Source organism: Piliocolobus tephrosceles, chromosome 1 (genome assembly GCF_002776525.5).
Source record: "Piliocolobus tephrosceles isolate RC106 chromosome 1, ASM277652v3, whole genome shotgun sequence".
NCBI classification, from domain to species: Eukaryota; Metazoa; Chordata; class Mammalia; order Primates; family Cercopithecidae; genus Piliocolobus; species Piliocolobus tephrosceles.
In genome coordinates, this window is record NC_045434.1 from 88622894 (window position 1) to 88642548 (window position 19655).

A 19655-nucleotide genomic window follows, 5' to 3' on the forward strand; every position below is an offset into this window, starting at 1 on the left:
TATTTATTTATTTATTTATTTATTTATTTATTTATTTATTTATTTATTTGAGACAGAGTCTTGCTCTGTCGCCCGGGCTGGAGTACAGTGGCCAGATCTCAGCTCACTGCAAGCTCCGCCTCCCGGGTTTACACCATTCTCCTGCCTCAGCCTCCCGAGTAGCTGGGACTACAGACCCGCTAGCCCGCCACCTCGCCCGGCTAGTTTTTTGTATTTTTTAGTAGAGACGGGGTTTCACTGTGTTAGCCAGGATGGTCTCAATCTCCTGACCTCGTGATCCACCCGTCTCGGCCTCCCAAAGTGCTGGGATTACAGGCTTGAGCCACCGCACCCGGCCCTCTCTTAGTATTTCAAGATGTCCCCTTACAAACCTGCAAACCCCTATGCCTGCAGACCTTTTGCCTTACCTGCTGAAAATTAAGCTGAAGTCCCTCTGACTTCTCCTGGGGCTTGATGGACAGGAGGCAGTTTCCTACAAGACAGGACCTCTTATCAGCTTACCCCACCAATTGCCTCAAAAGCTAAGTTTCCTCGGGTAATGTCACAGAACACAGATTTTCAGAGCTGGAAAAGACTTAGAGTCTAATCCAGATTCTTCATTTCTCAGAGGAAGCAACAGGCTCATAAAGGTGAAGGGCCCACCCAGGGTCAGATCCAAAAGCTAACGGCAGAATTGGTGTTACAACCCAGGACTCCCGACACCTTTGCTTTTCATTATCCAGCCTTGCAGAGAAGCCCCATAGACCCTTACCCTCCCTGCCATATCAGAACCCCCAAATGGAGATCCCTGAATAGTCTGGATTTCTGGCTGAGTGGATAGCTCTGGAACCCTTTGGGTAATTCCTCTTCAAGGCCCAGTCACTCACCAAGATGCGCCATGAGCTCATCCGATGTGATCACTTCCTTCTGCAGGGGGAGTTTCACCTGGAGGCAGAAGGGGTGATCACGTGTGTGCTTTCCCCCAAAGAGCACTAAAGGAAGAACCCATGGAAAGGCAAGGGGGAGCTCCAGTAGTAGGGTGGGGTAGAAAAAAGGCTTGCAACTGGCACAAGGGAATGAATGTGAAATCTTGCAAGGCATTTGCATTTGCTAGGGAGTAGGAGATACAGGGGTAGGACAGATCTTCCTCTTTTTTTTTTTTCTTTGTTTTTAGGAACATCTTATCTCATTTGCTCAAGTTGGAGAAATATGGAGAATAATCTGAAAAGTTTTGACTGGTTTGAGAATATCAGGATGATCAAGGAAGTAGGTCAGGGAAGAGTACTCCCTGATATTGTTTGCACCCCTAACTGCGTGTTCTCTTACCTTCCACTGAAGAAAGAGGATATTCATGATGGCAAGGAGAGGGCAAGGGCCGTTACTGCTCTGGGTGATGATAGGTGTCCGTTCTCCTTTCCAAGGGATCCACTTGACACAGTAGAAATCTGGCTCAGGCTGTCGGGTCCTGGGGGACTGAGGAAGCTCCTGGGGCATGGAGCATGCTCTCATTGTCTCTACTTCAGGCAGTGTCCCAAGGGTTGGCCCCAGTGGAGTTGAGCTAGCTTCAGGCAGAGGGGACTCAAGGTTGTCCCCACACTGGCCAGGCAGCAAAGCTTGGCCCCGTTCTCCAGCCTCCCCATCAGCATCTCTTGCATCTGTGTTCTGAGGGTGCTCACGTGGGCCTGCCAGAAGCTCCTGGTTTTCAGGGATGACTGCTTCTGCAGTCCCGGCCTTACCAGGGGTCGGATCCTCAGGCTGATGGTGTTCCATAGTCAAAAGGGACTCAGCTGAGGGGCACTGAAGGTGTTTACTGACCTCAAGGACTTGCCTAAGCCAGGCTTCGGATGCAAAAGAGGGACCTGTTCAATAAGAAGAAAATCAGTGGGCTGGAAAGCAAACTAACCCAGATAAGTTTTGGAAAAGGAATGTAGTGTAGAAGGCTGGTTAGTGTTTGTGCAGTCACTCCTGGCTATGGGCAGTATATGCGTAAACAGAAGGGTCCTGTGCTGAGCTCTTTCCACCTCTAACTTGCTGTGACCAGATGAGACCAAGAGGGCACGGGGCGGAGGGAAGCCTGGTGGGATTGGGTGGAGTCAGCTTCCCTGAAACAGATCGTAACAGGGAAGGAAGAAAAGACAGAGAGAAAGGGAGAGCACAAAGGAGAAAGAAGGAAAAGAGGTGGAGAAAGAAATGTTAAATCTACGCTAATGGTTATTAATATGATGATCTTTAGCTTACTCTAATAGGCATCACATCAGTAAGCCCCTCATAGCCATATTCCCTCACAGGGATAATTCCTCTGCCCTACCCCACACTCTGCCCCCTCACACAACATACTAAAGCATACACAGGCTGCTTGTATTTTTAGGGATACCTTCTCTCTGCCTCACCCAAGGATAAAAAGATTAACAGTCGCATAGTGCTTGGGGTGAAGAATGGAGGAGGCACAGAGTCAGTGTCATGCCCCTAAAGGCGAAATGCTGGTGAGGAAGGGGAAGTCTTCCTCCTCAAAGGGCTCTTCCGAACCATAAGCAATACCAGACCACAGTATAAAGGCCTTGGGAGGGGTTTCCTGTAAGCTGGGAGGGGAAATGTAGGTAGTGGGGACTGGAATCAGAGACTGGTTTTGATAAGTGACTTCAGATTAGGGGCACAAAAAGCACTCCCCACAAGTTCTTCCAGTAAGCTTCTCTTTAAAAAAAAAAATTAATAAAGATATTCAAATTCATTTTAATTAAATTGAGACAGGGGCTTGCTTTGTTGCCCAGGCTGGTCTCAACTCCTGGGGGCCCAAGTAATCCGCCCTCCTCAGCCTGCCAAAGGACTGGGATTATAGGCATGAGCCACGGTGCCTGGACCCAGTAAGCATCTCTTGACAGCTAGAGTTGAGACAGCAACTTTTCCTCAGTTCATTTTTTTTTCTTCCAGAAACTGCCTAAACCCAGAGATACTCTCTTGCCCCCTATTTCTATGAAATACGAAAATGCTGATTATTAATTTACTTAACAATACTCCCTCTACATTCACCTACCTGAAGTTTTATGTCTATTCCCATCCAAGTGGTTTTATTTATTTATCTTTATTTTTTTGAGACGGAGTTTTGCTCTTGTTGCCCAGGCTGGAGTGCAGTGGCGCAATCTCAGCTCACCGCAACCTCTGCCTCCTGGGTTCAAGTGATTCTCCTGCCTCAGCCTCCTGAGTAGCTGGGATTACAGGCATGCAACACCATGTCCGGCTAATTTTGTATTTTTTAGTAGAGACGGGTTTTCTCCATATTCGTCAGGCTGGTCTCAAACTTCTGACCTCAGGTGATCCTCCCACCTCGGCCTCCCAAAGTGCTGGGATTACAGGCATGAGCCACTGCACCCAGTCCTATCCAGGTCATTTTAGATGTGAACACTGGACCTGTTTAACCTGCTCTCTATCAGCACTAGAGGCACATTGAGGCAAGTACAGATAGACATTTAACTAATGTTGTGGGTATAAATAATAAAAAACCACAAACCCTGCCCTTTGGAAAACATCTCCCTTTAATCTCCTTGCTCCCCTCCCACTCTTTATCAGGGAGAGAAACAGGGAGAAATTAAACTAGTTAGGGACCAGGCGCAGTGGCTCACGCCTGTAATCCCAGCATTTTGGGAGGCTGAGGCGGGCAGATTACTTGAGATCAGGAGATCAAGACCATCCTGGCCAACATGGCGAAACCCTCTCTGCATTGAAAATAGAAAAATTAGCCAGGTGTGTTGGCACGTGCCTGTGTTCCAGCTGCTCAGGAGGCTGAGGTGGGAGAATTGCTTGAACCCAGGAGGCGGAGGTTGCAGTGAGCTGAGATTGTGACACTGCACTCCAGCCTGGACGACAGAGCGAAACTCCATCTCAAAAATAAAATAAAACAAAATAAAATAAATTAAACTAGTTAGAAATCTTGTCTTTTCCCCATCCTCCTCCCAACCTGAGACTGCTTCCTTCTTGCAAACCTACATGAATTTGGGGCTAGGGGAAGGCCTGGGAGATGAGATTGAGGAACATTAAAGTTACTGAAATAGAGTAAGCCCAGTCACTCAAATTGATTATCCTCTTGATTCACATATGTTTATGCTAGCTGCATATCATTTACATGTTGTTAATTTAGAATCAGAGTAGCAAAAACTGCCTGCAGGCCTTACACTTTTTTTTCTCTCTCTTTCTTTCTCTCCTTTTCTTCTCCCCTTAAATGACACTTAGGGTGAACCTCAAAGCAGATGCCAGAGCCTGGCAAAGTAAAAAAGCTTGAAGAAAAGCAGGCCTCGGCCACAGGCACAGTGGCTCATACCTGTATCCCAGCACTTTGGGAGACCAAGGCGGGTGGATCACCTGAGGTCAGGAGTTCAAGACCAGCCTGGCTAATATGATGAAACCCCGTCTCTACTAAAAATACAAAAATTAGCCGGGGCGGTGGTGGGTGCCTGTAATCCCAGCTACTCAGGAGGTTGAGGCAGGAGAATTGCTTGAACTCCGGAGGTGGAGGTGGCAGTAAGCCAAGATTGTGCCACTGGACTCCAGCCTGGGTGACAAGAGTGAGACTCTGTCTCAGAAAAAAAAAAAAAAAGTAAAGCAGGCCTTAGTTTTTATATTTTCTGTCCAGTGCCAGAAATGATCAATGATGAAGTGGGGCTGGGCAGCTAGCTGGCTGGAGAGGTGAGCCAAAGGAACCCAGAAGTGGACACCCGAGGGAGTGGGGTCTCAGAGGAACTGGGCAGAGCTAAATGGGCTAAGTCTTAAGAGGCAGGGGCAGGAAATGTAATGGAGGGTTTCTACTCTACAAGGTCTAATCCTGCTGGGGAGGGCATGGAGTATTTCAGAGTAGGAAAGAATGAGAGAGAGGATAGTCAGACAAATCAAAGTTTCATTCTCCTCCTCCTCTTTGTCAGCTCCTCAAGTCCTACACTTTCTCTCCAGCTGGAATTATGGTGGTGGGTGAGGAATTAAAAAAACCCTGGCTCCTCCCCAATCAATGGCAGTACAGAGCCAAAAGTTGGAAGAAGCATGTAAAACAGGTATGTAACTTCAAGAAGACACTCTTCCTCTCCGTAGGAACAATTCCCTTACTGTCCCACACCAATCTCTTTCTCAGTCTGACCTACGTCTTCATGCAATCAATAGTTTAGATTTTTATCTCAGAATATGTCAACCATGGCCACAGTGCCCTGTCTACTTGCTCATAAGGAGAGGGGGAAGGTTTCGTGCTTTCATTAAAAGGAGGAGGACCAAGCAGCATCCCCTGTACATATCTCTCCTGACTTAGCTCCTCTAAGCAATCCAGACTTGTAGACCAAAGGTGGAATGACAGCAGGTGTCAGCTCCCCAGAGCTGGAGAGGAAACGGAGAGGGGTGGGAGAAGAAGTGAAGAAGATGATTAAAATAAAGTTTTTACCTTAAAGAAGTGGGTGCTGTTCCAAGATTGAGAAGGAGGGTTCAGCTGTGGCAAAGCGATGGGGAAGATAGGTGCAATGAGGGGGTCTGCCAGTGCCAGCTGCCTTCCAGCTGTCAACGCCTGAGCTTATGCAGGTTTACACAGCTTTGCGAGCCACGGTACGGGCTCGGTTGTGGCCACTTCCGGACTCACGCCCAGTACTGGGGGCACTGGAGAGGCTGAAGGCAGGCAGGGGCGGAGCCCAGGTGCTCCAGGTCACTCAGAGAGTCTTCAGGATTCCTGAGTCGCTGAGTCTAGGGCATGCGCTCCAGGCCCTGACTACAAGCTGGTTTTCAAAGGAAGTTTGTGGTTTTTCTTTTCTTCTCTCTCTCTCTTTTTTGTTCTCATCGGGACGAAGAAAAATTAGGCAAGGACAAGCTCCCTGGAGGAGGAGGGGCCTGCCCAGCGCTGGTGGATTTCCATCAGGGCTTTCTGACCCGGTCAGCAGCTTTGTGATCAGCAAGCAGAGAGGGAGCAAGAAACAGGAGAGAAAAACAACAGACCCTTTCTCTTCCCTCCGCCTGCCTCTGGAAGGGACGGAGCGCTTGTGCCTCTCTGGTGAGAATAGGGAAGAGCAAGTGCCCTTGCTGAGTGGGGAGGAGCAGGGCTGGACAGAAGCAGCTTGTTGGATCTGGGCTCTCTCTCTGGGTATAGCAGTCCTTTGCTCTCGATCCACAGAAGCAGGACCAAAGAGCACGATATTTGCATATATTACTCAGTTAATGTTAAAAACAAACAAACAAACAAACCCAGCTCTTTTCCCTCTGGAGCCCTCCACGGAGGTTCTTTCCAAGTCCTTGCTGTATCATGTTTAAGTCTAGAAATGAAACTGGTTGGGTTGTGCACCTGGTAGAGTGCAGAGGGTGTGGAAGAAGCCCCAGGTTCTGGGCGCGATGGCTCACGCCTGTAATCCCAGCACTTTGGGAAGCCGAGGCGGGCGAATCACGAGGTCAAGAGATCAAAACCAACCTGGCCAACACAGTGAAACCCCATCTCTACTAAAAATACAAAAATTAGCAGGGCGTGGTGCCACGTGCCTGCAGCCCCAGCTACTCGGGAGGCTGAGGCAGGAGAATCACTTGAACCCGGGAGGCAGAGGTTGCAGTGAGCCAAGATCCTGCCACTGCACTCCAGCCTGATGACAGAGCAAGACTCCATCTGAAGAAGAAGAGGAAGAAGAAAAAAGAACTGGCAGAGCAGGCAGGAGATCCAACACCCCTGTACTCTGGATCTTGGTTCCACCACAGCCTCTAATCAGTCACCTCCTCTCGATTTACAGCTGGGGAAGCAGGAAAAGCTGGTGTGAGGCTGATGGTAGGAAATAAAGCGATAGATAAATAAATGAGGGAATTTTTGATGATGAGTGTCCATTTATTTACAGTACTTGCACTACCCTGCGGCTGGAAAGTGGCAGTTAAGGGAGGCTGGAACCTAACTCTACATTCTGAAGGGTTCCCTAAACTCTATGTACAGGGCCACCACAGGATGAAACTTCAAGCAACTCTAAAGCCTGAAAGAGCAGTTGGAACAATTAGGGTGGCAGAGAGCAAAAAGTCAAGGTTACAATTGTCCAAGAAAGGAAGGAGAAGATATTTGCTGAGGCTGTAGAAAAAAAACAGGCTACAGAGTTGCAAAGGGAGAAGCAGCAGGAGTTGGCAGGAGACTGTGTTAGGTAAACAAGAGGGGTCAAAGATTATTCTAATGTTCTCCTAACATGAACAACCACAAAATTGGTGGCAATTGAATCAGTTTGGTAAACGGCAGAATTTCGGGAAAGAAGATGATCTGTTTTGCCAAGTGTCATTTAAAATGTCAACCAGATGCTTGCTGTGATATATGGAAAGATGTTATACTTAGCCTGATCTGAGAGGGAAAGTTCAGATGCCACAATAATGGGTTACTGTGACACATACACATTTGTTTACCAAACGACGGATCCCTCAGAAAACGCTCCTTCCCTCGGTAGCTAGGGACATTGCGGAGCCGCAGAACTACGTTTCCCACGTCGCCCCACGCCACACCCCCTTGGCCTCTCCGGAAAGTCGTCCCAGGAGCCTCTGGGCGTAGAGCCCCGCCTCCGCCGCTGGGGGAGGGGCGACGCCGAGCTCCGGAGCACCCGGTTACGCACTTCCTCCCGGGGTCGGAGGCCGATTCGCCGTGTGGCGGGTTCGAGTCCCGCCTCCTGACTCTGGCCTCTAGCCCCTGAGTCCCGGGCGGGGTGCATTCGCCGGGGAAACCTCTCCTCGACCACGGGCACCTCTCCTTGACCAGGGGCGACGGCGTACTTTGGGCTTCATCATGGAGGACTACCTGCAGGATTGTCGAGCTGCTCTACAGGTAACCGATCCCTGTCTGTGACTGTAAGGAATGGAGCACGGGGTCCGGGAAGGACGAAGACGTGGGATCTGGGGGAGCCTCGACGGTCCGTGTGGAGGGAACACTGAGTTGTGGGGAGGGGGGTTGGGGCCTGATCAGGTTTGGGACATGAGGAGCGAGGAGCGAGAAGCCAGCTTAGGAGCGTGAGAATGCTGCTTGTTTAGTCTCTCGGTTTTTGGCTCCCAGCCTTTGGGGTCTGCCCGAGAGCTGGGAGAAGTCTTGGGTCTGAATTCTGCATTTGAGCCTCTGCTTGCTGTCATCTTGGTCAGTTCCGTCAAAAGGACCAGGACTGTGCCGCCGCCAGCCGATCCCCTCGAGGTGTGTTTATTCTTTTCTCCCCGCCCCTCTTTGAATTCTCCGCTCCCAAGGCCTCGCTTGGCCCACTGGCCTCCAGGTGAACCTCGGGGGTGTGGAGGGAACGGGTGCTCACGGCTTTATTTCCTCTGAATGGCGGTTTCTGTCTGGCGGGCTGAACTCATTTCTAAGTTAGAAGTAGTCACGATATTTTACTTTCAGTCAGTGTTTTTAAACCAAACATACATAATCCATCAGGCATATTTGTTGACCCACAACCAGCATTCCTTTGCCTCCAGGTTTCTCCTTTGGCCTTAACGCACACACATTACGTAAAGATTCTCCACTTGGAAGGGATAAGCACAAAGTGTGTTTAGAATCAAAACCATAAATATGACTACTGAATGCTTTGTGGCTTATTTTTGGTGCTCTCTGAGCCAGTTGGACTCACCCAGCCATGCTGAGCCGTCAAGAGGCATTAGGCTGTTATCCCCAGTTAGCAGCAAAAAGCTAACCAGAGACAGACTCCAGGAGGTCACCCGGCCCCTCTACTTTGAGTTATACTGCCCTGAAGAAACCTAGACAGATGGCTTGCTGAGCTTTCCTTTTTAGATATCTGAAACTCTACAAATTCCCCTGGGGGGCAGATTCTGTTCTTTAACAAATCCTGAAAGTCACTTAATTCCTGCTGCAGACTCAGCTGCTGGAATAAATGAATTGTCTTCATATTGAATTGGGGAGAAGGTCCATTTTAACACCAATTACATAGACATTTGCCTTGTGAAAAAGAAATTTGGGGAGTTATTTCAATGCATAAGGCCATTTGGAACCAATCCCTTTTTGTTACGTCTGATTCCACCACAGGGCGCTTATTGGAGGACTAATGTAGAGTTTTGGTGGCACCGTTCTAAGTGCTAAACAGTTGGATTTTCCCCCCCAGTAACCCAAATGACTGGTCTCTTCCACCATGTGGTAAAGTGCCCTTGGATCTGAAACCTCACCAAATAGTATTTCTTTGCATGCATCTATTCTCCAGTGTATATCCTCCAGAGCCTCCCCCCATCCCCAGGTTAGCAGTATATTCTCTATTTTTATTTTGTATTTGTTTATTTATTTTGAGCCAGGGTCTCACTCTGTTGCCCTGGCTGGAGTACAGTGGTGTGATCACCTCCCCGGCTCAAGTGATCCTCCCACCTCAGCCTCCTGAAAAAGCTGCGACTATAGGCAGTGCCACCCTGCAGGGCTAATTTTTTGTATTTTTGTAGAGACAGGGTCTTGCCACGCTGCCCAATCTGGTCTTGAACTCCTGGACTCAAACAACCCCTCTGGCTTGGCTTCCCAAAGTGCTGGAATTACAGGTGTGAGCCACTGTACCCAGCCCTAATAGTATATTCTCTACAGCAATATGAAGCTGGAAAAATACTTGATTTTTCCAATATTGCTGGAATCCTGACCTTTCTCTCCCTGCATTCATCCCCCAAGGAGCAAGATCTAGCTCTTCCTTTCAAACTTGTGAACTTGTGAAAGTTGAGATTGTGTCTTAGAGCTTTCATCATCACATAGCCTCTCCAGGGCCTGGAGAAATGAAAATTAGACTCTAAGAAGGTTAACAGGTGAACTGATGGCAAGACATACTGGTAGATGCCAACAATTTAGATTGCTTTAATTTTTTTTTTTTTTTTTTTTTTTTTTTGAGGTGAACTCTCACTCTCTGTCGCCCAGGCTGGAGTACAGTGGTGCAATCTTGGCTCACTGCAACCTCTACTTCCTGAATTCAAGTGATTCTTCTGCCTCAGCCTCCTGAGTAGCTGGGATTACAAGCTTGCGCTACCATGCCTGGCTAATTTTTGTATTTTTAGTAGAGACAGGGTTTCACCATGTTGGCCAGGCTGGTCTCGAACTCCTGACCTCAAGTGATCTGCCTGCCTTGGTCTCCCAAAGTGCTGGGATTACAAGCATGAGCCACCACATCCAGCCTAGATTGCTTTAAATTATAGAAGTAGTAAATGTGTACTTCATGAACAAATTTAAATACCAAAGGGATATGAAATGAAAAAGATAAGATCGTTTTCCTTCTCTCCTCTCCATCCAGTTCTCCAGAGGATACCCTGTTAAGTTTCTTGTGTAAAGAGAGAGAGATGATTTAGGCAGATACATTCTTAAGTTTGAATGTTCCTGTTAAACTACAGTTTAATTATAACTTTCAGAAAATCATGAATGCTCCTCTTTGCACAGGATAAAGACAGCTGGTAATCCAGCCAAGTCTCCTGTTGCTACTGTATTTTTAGTATTTGATACCAGAGAAATTTTCTACAGCCTCTGCCACAGAGACAATAGGATGTTCCATTAAAAAAAAAAAAATCTTATTTAACCAAATGTCCTATTTATGGTGACTCATCTTTCACTTCTAGGGGGGAGAAATCTTTGCTTCAGGCTGGGGCTGCATTGCATTTTAGGTGTTCATCCTGGAGCCTTTGGACGATGTATTGTGTGCAGTTCTCAGGCATGAGGCAGGAATCAGGAGCTGGCTCTCCTTAGAAATTTGTAGTTCTGGCATCAGTATTGTTCCTATTTTCTCTGCTGAGAGGGTTTCTCTCTCTCTGGCTTTCTGTCCCGTTTATTTTTCTCCCCCATTAACTATTCTGAAGAGTAGTTATCATACCATATTCAGCTTTAGAAGGGAAGTGGTTTACTTTGCCAGGCCTAGAACCCCCTCCCTGCCCCCTCCTCTTGAGGCCACAAAGAACATTTCAGGATAAGAGAGTCTTTTCAACTAGTGGGTGTTTATTCATTTATTTATTTTCATTTAATTTTTTTTTTTTGAGACGAAGTCTCACTCCGTCGCCAGGCTGGAGTGCAGTTGCATGAAGCTCTCTGCAACCTCCGCCTCCCAGGTTCAAGTGATTTTCCTGCCTCAGCCTCCCGAGTAGCTGGGACTACAGGCATGTGCCACCATGCCCAGCTAATTTTTGTATTTTTAGTAGAAACGGGGTTTCACAGTGTTGGCCAGGACGGTCTCAATCTCTTGACCTCATGGTCTGCCTGCCTCATCCTCCCAAAGTGCTGGGATTACAGGCGTGAGCCACCGCGCCTGGCCAACTAATAGGTCTTTAAAAAAAAAAAAGAAAAGAAAGTTTGTATTTATTTACTTGTGGCCCTCAGATGGTATTTCTTCCATTGGCAGCTTAGATTTCCTCATGCTGCTAAGTATAGCTGTATTTTCCCTGAACTCTTTCTCTGATGGTCAGAAAACAGGCTGTTTGGCTTGTGCTTTCAGCTGGTGGACGATGGGCTTGGAATTAAGGGTTACACATGTTTTTTCCTAAATAAAGAAGAGAATGATATCTTATAAGTTGGGCAGCCCCACACCCAGTTTGCCCAGGGCAGTCTTGGTTTTCCCCTGTGTAATCATTAATAGCACCCCTTTTCATTCTCATAAGTGTACCAGTTTGAACAATAAAGTATATAGTCACCCACCACATAAACCATGTTAAGGATCAGGGATACATGACCATGAAAAGATAGGGAGCTCCTTAAGATAGAAGTTAAAGTCTGTCTCAGAGCCACAAGTGCTAGAAGCTGGAGGTTTAGAGGAAGAGAATTGCTCTGGACTGGGTGTTCAGGAAGGCTTCACAGAGAAAGACATTAGGTAGGCTTGAACAATGGGGAGAAATAAAGAAGATGGGAAGGATCACATTTTACTATTTACAGCGTAGGCACTTATGGTACTATCTCATTTAATCCTCCTAACAACGTCATGAAATTGGTTATGATATTCTTCTCATTTTTTTTTGTTTGTTTTTTTGAGATGGAGTCTCACACTGTCACCCAGGCTAGAGTGCAATGGTGCGATCTCAGCTCACTGCAGCCTCCACTTCCCGGGTTCAAGCAATTCTCCCTGCGTCAGCCTCTGGAGTAGCTGAGATTACAGGCACCTGCCACCACGCCGGCTAATTTTTGTGTGTTTTAGTTTCACCATGTTTGCCAGGCTGGTCTCGAACTCCTGACCTGAGGTGATCTGCCCACCTCGACCTCCCAAAGTGCTGGGATTATAGGTGTGAGCCACGGCGCCTGGCCTATTCTCATTTTTATATGAGGAAAATGAGGCTTCGAGGGTCCAAAGTCCTGCAACAAGTAAGAAGCAGAGCTGGGATTCAACCCCAAAGTCTGTGATCTTTTCCATTAGTAGTTCTGCATTCAAACAGAGAACAAATAGTGCAAAGGGCAGAGCTGGGAATGTGCACATCATGGTTTGCGGGTGGTGAATAGTCCAGTCAGGCTGGGGTGACAGTGGGTGTTGACGGGAGAGGAATGCTGCTGCCTCCCTTGGTCACCCCAGTTCCAAGATTTGCTGCAAGTCCCAAAGTATTCCTTTTGTATTCATTCCTTCTGGTTGCTGTCTGGGTTTGGCTGAGTGCAAGGGGTTCATTGTTCACCTTCCTCTGGAGATGGTTTCTCCTGACTTCAGAGCCATGCCATTGTATTTGGTCCCTACTTTGTGCTTTTCTGCTTAGCGTTCTTTTCATGGTGAGGATCTAAATAAGCCTGATTTCAGCTGCTGCTTGCAGTGAAGCAACACTGATGTAAATGAGTGTGGAAAGGTTCTCCAGTGTCTTTTTGGACCCAGCAGTAGATCTGTCCTGCTTGCTCTGCCTTTTCTCCACTGCTCTTACGTTTTTCCTCCAGAGTCACTGCCATATGCCTCATGTTTATATAATTTCCTCTCTAGAGAACACTCACTCCCCCTAACTGCTTCAGTGAGCAAGTTATTTCTGCAGACTCTTATCTCAAGTGCTTTCCTGTCACTTTGGTCCATAGCCATCTGGGCAGTTCTTGGTCTCCAGGAAACAGAGGTCTCTGGTATCAGGAGGAGGAATTACAAGTCAGAGAAGTTACTATGGGACCTGGGGTATTGGGTAGAATTCTCTTATTGCTTTGGAAAAAAGTAAACCCCCTACCCCAGTGCTGTTCGGTATGAATGGGCCTTTGCTTCCACACTCTTGAAGTAGACTTAGAGAAACAGGCATGGGGAGGACCTCAGGGGAAACTTCCTTAGGGGCCCTTTGGGCAGAACCTGGACAGATAACCTCTGTCTTCTGTATTTCTCTCCAGGGATGAGAGTAGGAGATGGGAAGAGGGTGGTTTAAAAACAAAAACCTATCTTGTAACTGGATGGGGCAATTGATACCACCAGAAGTCTTCTCAATTTGCCCTTTCTGAGCTGTGGCTTTCCAGTGGGGGAAGAGAAGGAGTGATAGCCTGTATAGAGAAGACGATTCTAGGTTTCCCTAGATTCCCTTTTTTTCCTAAAGTTACATTAGTTGATAACTGTTCTTTGCTATGTGTTGCTCCTCTAAACCTTCCCACTTTGCTAAACTCTTGTGTCTAGCAAATCTTCCCTGATTGACGAAGTCAGAGTATATGGATTTTCACCTTCTTGTAACCCAGTAGTTCTCAACTGGGGGAAGTTTTGCCCCCCAGGGAACATTCAGCAAGTCTGGAGACATTTTTGTTTGTCATGACTTAGGGTGCTACTGGCATCCATGTGGGTAGAGGCTAGGGATCCTGCCAAATATCCTATAATGCACAGGACAGCCTCCACAAAAAAAAGAATTATCCGGCTGGGCGTGGTGTCTCATGCCTTTAATCCAATCATTTTGGGAGGTCGAGGTGGCTGTGTCGCTTGAGCCCAGGAGTTCGAGACCAGCATGGGCAACATGGTAAAACCCCATCTCTACAAAAAATGCAAAAATTTGTCTGTGCACAGTGGCTCACGCTTGTAATCCCAACACTTGGGGAAGCTGAGGCGGGCGGATCACCTGAGTTCAAGACCAGCCTGGCCAACATGGTGAAACCCTGTCTCTACTAAAAAATACAAAAATTACTGGATGGGATGGCGCACGCCTGTAGTCTACTACAGCTACTCAGGAGGCTGAAGGGAGAGAATCACTTGAACCCAGGAGGCAGAGGTTGCAGTGAGCCCAGATTGCGCCACTGCACTCTACCCTGGGCGACAGAGTGAGACTCCATCTCAAAGAAAAAAAAAACAAAAAACAAAAACAAGGGCCGGGCGCGGTGGCCCACACCTGTAATCCCAACACTTTGGGAGTCTGAGGAGGGTGGATCACGAGGTCAGGAGTTCAAGACCAGCCTGACCAACATGGTGACACCCCGTCTCTACTGAAAATACAAAAATTAGCCAAGCATGGTAGCACGTGCCTATAATCTCAGCTACTTAGGAGGCTGAGGCAGGAGAATCTCTTGAACCCAGGAGGTGGAGGTTACAGTGAGCCAAGATCACGCCACTGCACTACAATCTGGGCGACAGAGTGAGACTCTGTCTCAAAAAAAAAAAAAAAAATTAGTCGGGCATGGTGGCGGGTGCCTGTAGTCCCAGCTTCTCAGGAGGCTGAGGTGGGAGGATCACCTGAGTCTGGGAGGTGGAGTCTGCAGTGAGCCATGGTTGTGCCATGCACTCCAGCCTGGGTTACAGAGTGAGACGCTGTCTCGAAAAGTAAAAGTTACAAAAATGAAAAAGAAGTATCTAGTCCAAAATACCAGTCATGCTGAAATTGAGAAACCCGGCTATATTTAGTGTGTCTCATTTTGTCTGTTTCATCCCATCCTCTCTCAAACCCAGGCTGAGATAGAAGTTCAAAAGTAAACTGATGGGCTGGGCACAGTGGCTCACACCAACACTTTGGGAGGCCAAGGTGGGCGGATCACTGGAGGTCAGGAGTTCAAGACCAGCCTGGCCAACACGGCAAAACCCCATCTCTACCAAAAATACAAAAATTAGCCGGGCATCATGGCGCATGCCTATAGTCCCAGCTACTTAGGAGGCTGGTGCAGGAGAATCACTTGAACCCAGGAGGTGGAGGTTGCCGTGAGCCAAGATAGCACCACTGCCGTCCAGCCTGGGCAACAAAGTAAGACCCTATCTCAAAAAAAAAAAAAAAAAAGTAAGCTGGTAAGAGAGAAGTATTGTGCCCTATGCTGAGCCATAGGCTTTCTGGTCTCATTCTACCCAGCAGAAAGCTTATACCTGGAATGAAATAAGTACCTGCCTCATCAGGTTAAGGATTAAATGATTGATTAATGCATGAAAAAATACAAGAATAATGCCTGGCACATTCAATAAATGCTTAAAAACAAAACAAAACCCAAGAGCCTGTCACCCTGATTTTGGGCACTCTAGTTTTAGTATTTTTATTTTATTTATTTATTTGAGACAGAGTTTTGCTCTTGTTGCTCAGGCTGGAGTGCAAAAGGCACGATCTTGGCTCACTGCAACCTCCGTCTCCCGGGTTGAAGCAATTCTCCTGAGTAGCTAGGATTACAGGCGCATACCACCACCCCTGGCTAATTTTTGTATTTTTAGTAGAGGTGAGGTTTCATCATATTGGGCAGGCTGGTCTCAAACTCCTAACCTCAGATGATCCGCCTGCCTCGGCCTCTCAAAGTGCTGGGATTACAGGCACCAGCTACCACGCCCGGCCTTGGACTAGATCTTACTTTTAACCTTTCTTCTCAAAGCCTCTTCACCTGTTCTCATGATTTAGAAGCGTAAGCATCCGGCCGGGTGCACTGGCTCACGTCTGTAATCCCAACACTTTGGGAGGCTGAGGCGGGCAGATCACCTGAGGTCGGGAGTTGGAGACCAGCCTGACCAACATGGAGAAACCCCGTCTCTACTAAAAATACAAAATTAGCTGGGTGTGGTGGTGCATTCCTGTAATCCCAGCTACTCATGAGGCTGAGGCACGAGAACCTGGGAGGCAGAGGTTGCAGTGAGCCGAGATCACACCATTGCGCTTCAGCCTGGGCAACGAGCAGAACTCTGTCTCAAAAAAAAAAGAAGTGTAAGCATTCTTTTCCCTGTTATGAAAGTGGGAAGAAATAATCAACCAGGGTTGATATGCCCAAGAGCGTGCCTTGAATATATTAGCTACCTCAAATCCCCTTTTTTGACTATTTGAGTGCCCAAAGAAGATAAGAAATCAGAAGTTTATTTACTGCTTTGTAAGTTAATATTCAAGGAGATAAGAGGAAAGAACACTTTTCTACAAACTGGATATATGTAGAATGCTGTAAGCTTAGCTGAAACACTTATGCCATCTATGGAATGAGGACCCATTAGATTATTTGACCTACCTCCTCTGTGAAGATCAATGAGAGGAAGTGTGTGAAGCCCTATATGAGTATAAGGTAAATGGAGAGGCCAGGCACAGTGGCTCACACCTGTTATCCCAGCACTTTGGGAGGCCGAGGCGGGTGGATCTCTTGAGCCCAGGAATTTGAGACCAATCTGTGCAACATGGCAAAATCCCATCTCTACAAAAAATACAAAGAATTAGCTGGGCATGGTGGCGCTTTCCTGTAGTTCCAGCTACGCAGGAGGATCGATTGAGCCTAGCAGGCGGTTGAGGCTGCAGTGAGCTGTGATCACGCTACTGCATTCTAGCCTGGGCGACAGAGTGAGACCTGTCTCAAAAATATATATAGGTGTTAAAAAAAAAAAAAAAGGTAAGTGGAAATGGATAGAGATACTTTTGTTAGTTTCCCATTTTCCTTCCTCTCCAGGAGTCCCGACCTCTACATGTTGTGCTGGGAAATGAAGCCTGTGATTTGGACTCCATGGTGTCTGCTCTCGCCCTGGCTTTTTACCTAGCAAAGGTGGGTAAAACAAAGTAGTACCTAGGATCTGAGTCCCTTAGAATGAAAATATCTGGATTCAAGACCCAGCTCTGCCACTTACCAGCATTTAGCATTGGGTAAATTTAAATCCCTTAACTTTGCTGAGTCTCATGCCACCATCTATAAAATCTAAAATGATATTTTGCAGTGTTGCTGTGAGAAAAAAAGTGAGTAAATGTATTTCGGGGGATTTGTAAACCATAAAGCGATATTCAAACAGTTTATTACTGAGTTCCTTATAGGTATCAGTGATCTAGTGTGTATTCCTCTGCCCAGGTTAGTTCTTGAGGACTATTCCCTCTCTGCAGCATTGCGTCTAGAACTAGGTAACCATGAGTTACCTTGTTGACCTTCATGTTATCGCTAAGGAGGGAGGGCAAAAGTCATCCTTTCATTTTTATAGACTGGGTATTTGTGGCTTTGAGAAAGGTGGTAACTTACCTAAGTCTGTCTCTTTTGGTCCCAATAGTCTTGTTACTTTTTCCTGTCATTGTAAAACATTGTGATGCCTTCTTTTCACTTTCCTATCTAGACAACTGAGGCCGAGGAAGTCTTTGTGCCAGTTTTAAATATAAAACGTTCTGAGCTACCTCTGCGAGGTGACATTGTCTTCTTTCTTCAGAAGGTTCATATTCCAGAGAGTATCTTGATTTTTCGGGATGAGATTGACCTCCATGCATTACACCAGGCTGGCCAACTCACCCTCATCCTTGTCGACCATCATATCTTACCCAAGTAAGCACAAGGAAATTAAATTGCTGCCTATCGTGTACCGTGCTGGGCTCTGATGAGTGAGATATAAAGAGAGGAAGAAAGAGTTTTTGCTGGCTGGGCGTGGTGGCTCACACCTGTAATCCCAACACTTTGGGAGGCCGAGGTGGGCGGATCACCTGAGGTCAGGAGTTCGAGACCAGCCTGGCCAACATGGCAAAACCCCGTCTCTACTAAAAATACTAAAAATACAATTAGCTGGGCGTGGTGGTTTTAGTGAGCCAAGATTGTGCCACTGCACTCCAGCCTGGGCGACAGAGCAAGACTCCATCTCAAGAAAAAAAAAAGAAAGAGTTTTTGCTTTCAGGGATCTCACAGGCTAATCATAATTGATAGGTCATATTAGATATAGAAAAACAACACAAAATATTGTCAGTTCTGCAGTTATATGTTTGTCTGTGGTGTAAAGACATACCCTGTAATAAAAAGAAATAGAACATGTTGAGTTCAAACTAAAGGATAACTCAAAAATCATTTAAATCTGCCTTTGGTATCATTATTTAAGATTTTGTGTGCTGGGTGCGATGGCTCATGCCTGTAATCCCAGCACTTTGGGAGGCCAAGGCAACCAGATCCATTAAGCTTCAGGAGTTCAAGACCAGCCTGATCAACATGGCAAAACCATGTCTTTACAAAAAAATTTTAAAAATTAGGCGGTGCATGCCTATGGTCCCAGCTACTCGGGAGGCTACTCAGGAGGTTGAGGTGGGAGAATCATGTGAGCCCAGGAGGTCGAACGTGCAGTGAGCCAAGATCACACCATTCCACTCCAGCCTGGGAGACAGAGGGAGACCCTGTCTCGAAAAAAAAAAAAAAAGAAAAAGATTCTGAGACAGATTTATTGTAATAGAAATCTTTGAAACATGTTTGCAATTTTCTTTTTTTTTTCTTTTTTTTTACTTATTATTTGTTTTTGTACTTATTAAAATTTTTTAGAGAACAGGGTCTTGCTGTATTGCCCAGGCAGGTCTCAAATTCCTAGGCTCATGCTATCTTCCTGCCTCTGCCTCCCTAAGTGCTGGATTATAGGTGTGAGCCACCACACCTGGCCTGCAACTCTATTTTTAATTTTAATTTTAATTAATTAATTTATTTTTTTGAGATGGAGTCTCGCTCTGTCACCCAGGCTGGAGTGCAGTGGTGTGATCTCGGCTCACTGCAACCTCTGCCTCCCAGGTTCAAGCTATTCTCCCTGCCTCAGCCTCCCAAGTAGCTGGGATTACAGGTGTGTGCCACTATGCCCACTAGTTTTTGTATTTTTTACTAGAGATGGGGTTTTGCACTGTTGGCCAGGCTGGCCTGGAACTCCTGACCTCAGATGATCCGCCCCCTTTGGCCTCCCAAAGTGGCGGGATTACAGGTGTGACCCACAATGCCTGGCCTATTTTTAATTTTTAAAAAGTGACCTGGTGTGGTGGCTCACGCCTGTAATCCCAGCACTTAGGGAGACCTGTCTGACCAATATAGCGAGACCCTGTTCTCTAAAAAAAAAATAATAAATACAAAAATCCATAAACATAGTGTGACCTTGTCTCTACTAAAAATAAAAAAATTTGCCAGGTGCAGTAGTGCATGCCTTTAGTCCCAGCTACTTAGGATCACTTGAGCCCAGGAATCAAGGCTTCAGTAAGCTATGATCACATCACTATACTCCAGCCTGAATGACAGGGCAAGACTTTGTCTCCAAAAATAATTTTTTTAAGTTATCAAAAGGGCCAGGTATGGTGGCTCACACCTGTAAACCCAGCACTTTGGGAGGATGAAGTAGGAGGGTTGCTTGAACCCAGGAGTTCAAGACCAACTTGGGCAAGATGGTGAGATCCCATCTCTACAAAAAAATAAAAATAAATAAAAATAAAAAGCACACAAAAAGCAAAAGTTTTTCTACATAAACTCATGATTTTAGAATAATGTATTATTAGAATATATAAATATCTCAGTCCAGGCACGGTGGCTCAGGCCTGTAATCCCAGCACTTTGGAAGGCTGAGGCGGGTAGATCAGGAGGTCAGGAGATCAAGACCATCCTGGCTAACATGGTGAAACCCCGTCTCTACTAAAAAATAAAAAAAATTAGCCGGGCGTGG

The 19655-nt window shown here is 46.6% G+C and overlaps 2 protein-coding genes across 11 annotated transcripts in view; one reads left to right on the top strand and one right to left on the bottom strand.

Moving 5' to 3' along the window:
- MINDY1 (MINDY lysine 48 deubiquitinase 1) overlaps positions 1-7296 on the bottom strand; it is a 12268-nt gene extending 4972 nt beyond the window's left edge. Inside the window, exons 1-5 of one of the 6 annotated variants that reach the window (XM_031936009.1) lie at positions 6816-7296; positions 5393-6710; positions 1306-2081; positions 867-924; positions 408-472 (exon numbers count right to left, since the gene is read on the bottom strand). In XM_031936009.1, the coding sequence (XP_031791869.1) occupies positions 408-472; positions 867-924; positions 1306-1749 (567 nt within the window). In that variant the 5' untranslated portion in view covers positions 1750-2081; positions 5393-6710; positions 6816-7296. Of the gene's footprint in view, positions 1-407; positions 473-866; positions 925-1305; positions 2082-5392; positions 6711-6815 lie in introns of those variants that run through there. The other 5 variants (XM_023213649.2, XM_023213645.3, XM_023213650.3 and 2 more) reach the window with 5 other exon arrangements.
- A 125-nt stretch (positions 7297-7421) lies between these two features.
- Positions 7422-19655, top strand: part of PRUNE1 (prune exopolyphosphatase 1) — a 30481-nt gene continuing 18247 nt past the window's right edge. The window contains exons 1-3 of one of the 5 annotated variants that reach the window (XM_023213652.1): positions 7422-7768; positions 16685-16777; positions 17331-17533. In XM_023213652.1, coding sequence (XP_023069420.1) covers positions 7730-7768; positions 16685-16777; positions 17331-17533 — 335 coding nt within the window. In that variant the 5' untranslated portion in view covers positions 7422-7729. Of the gene's footprint in view, positions 7769-16684; positions 16778-17330; positions 17534-19655 lie in introns of those variants that run through there. The other 4 variants (XM_023213653.2, XM_023213654.2, XM_023213655.1 and 1 more) reach the window with 4 other exon arrangements.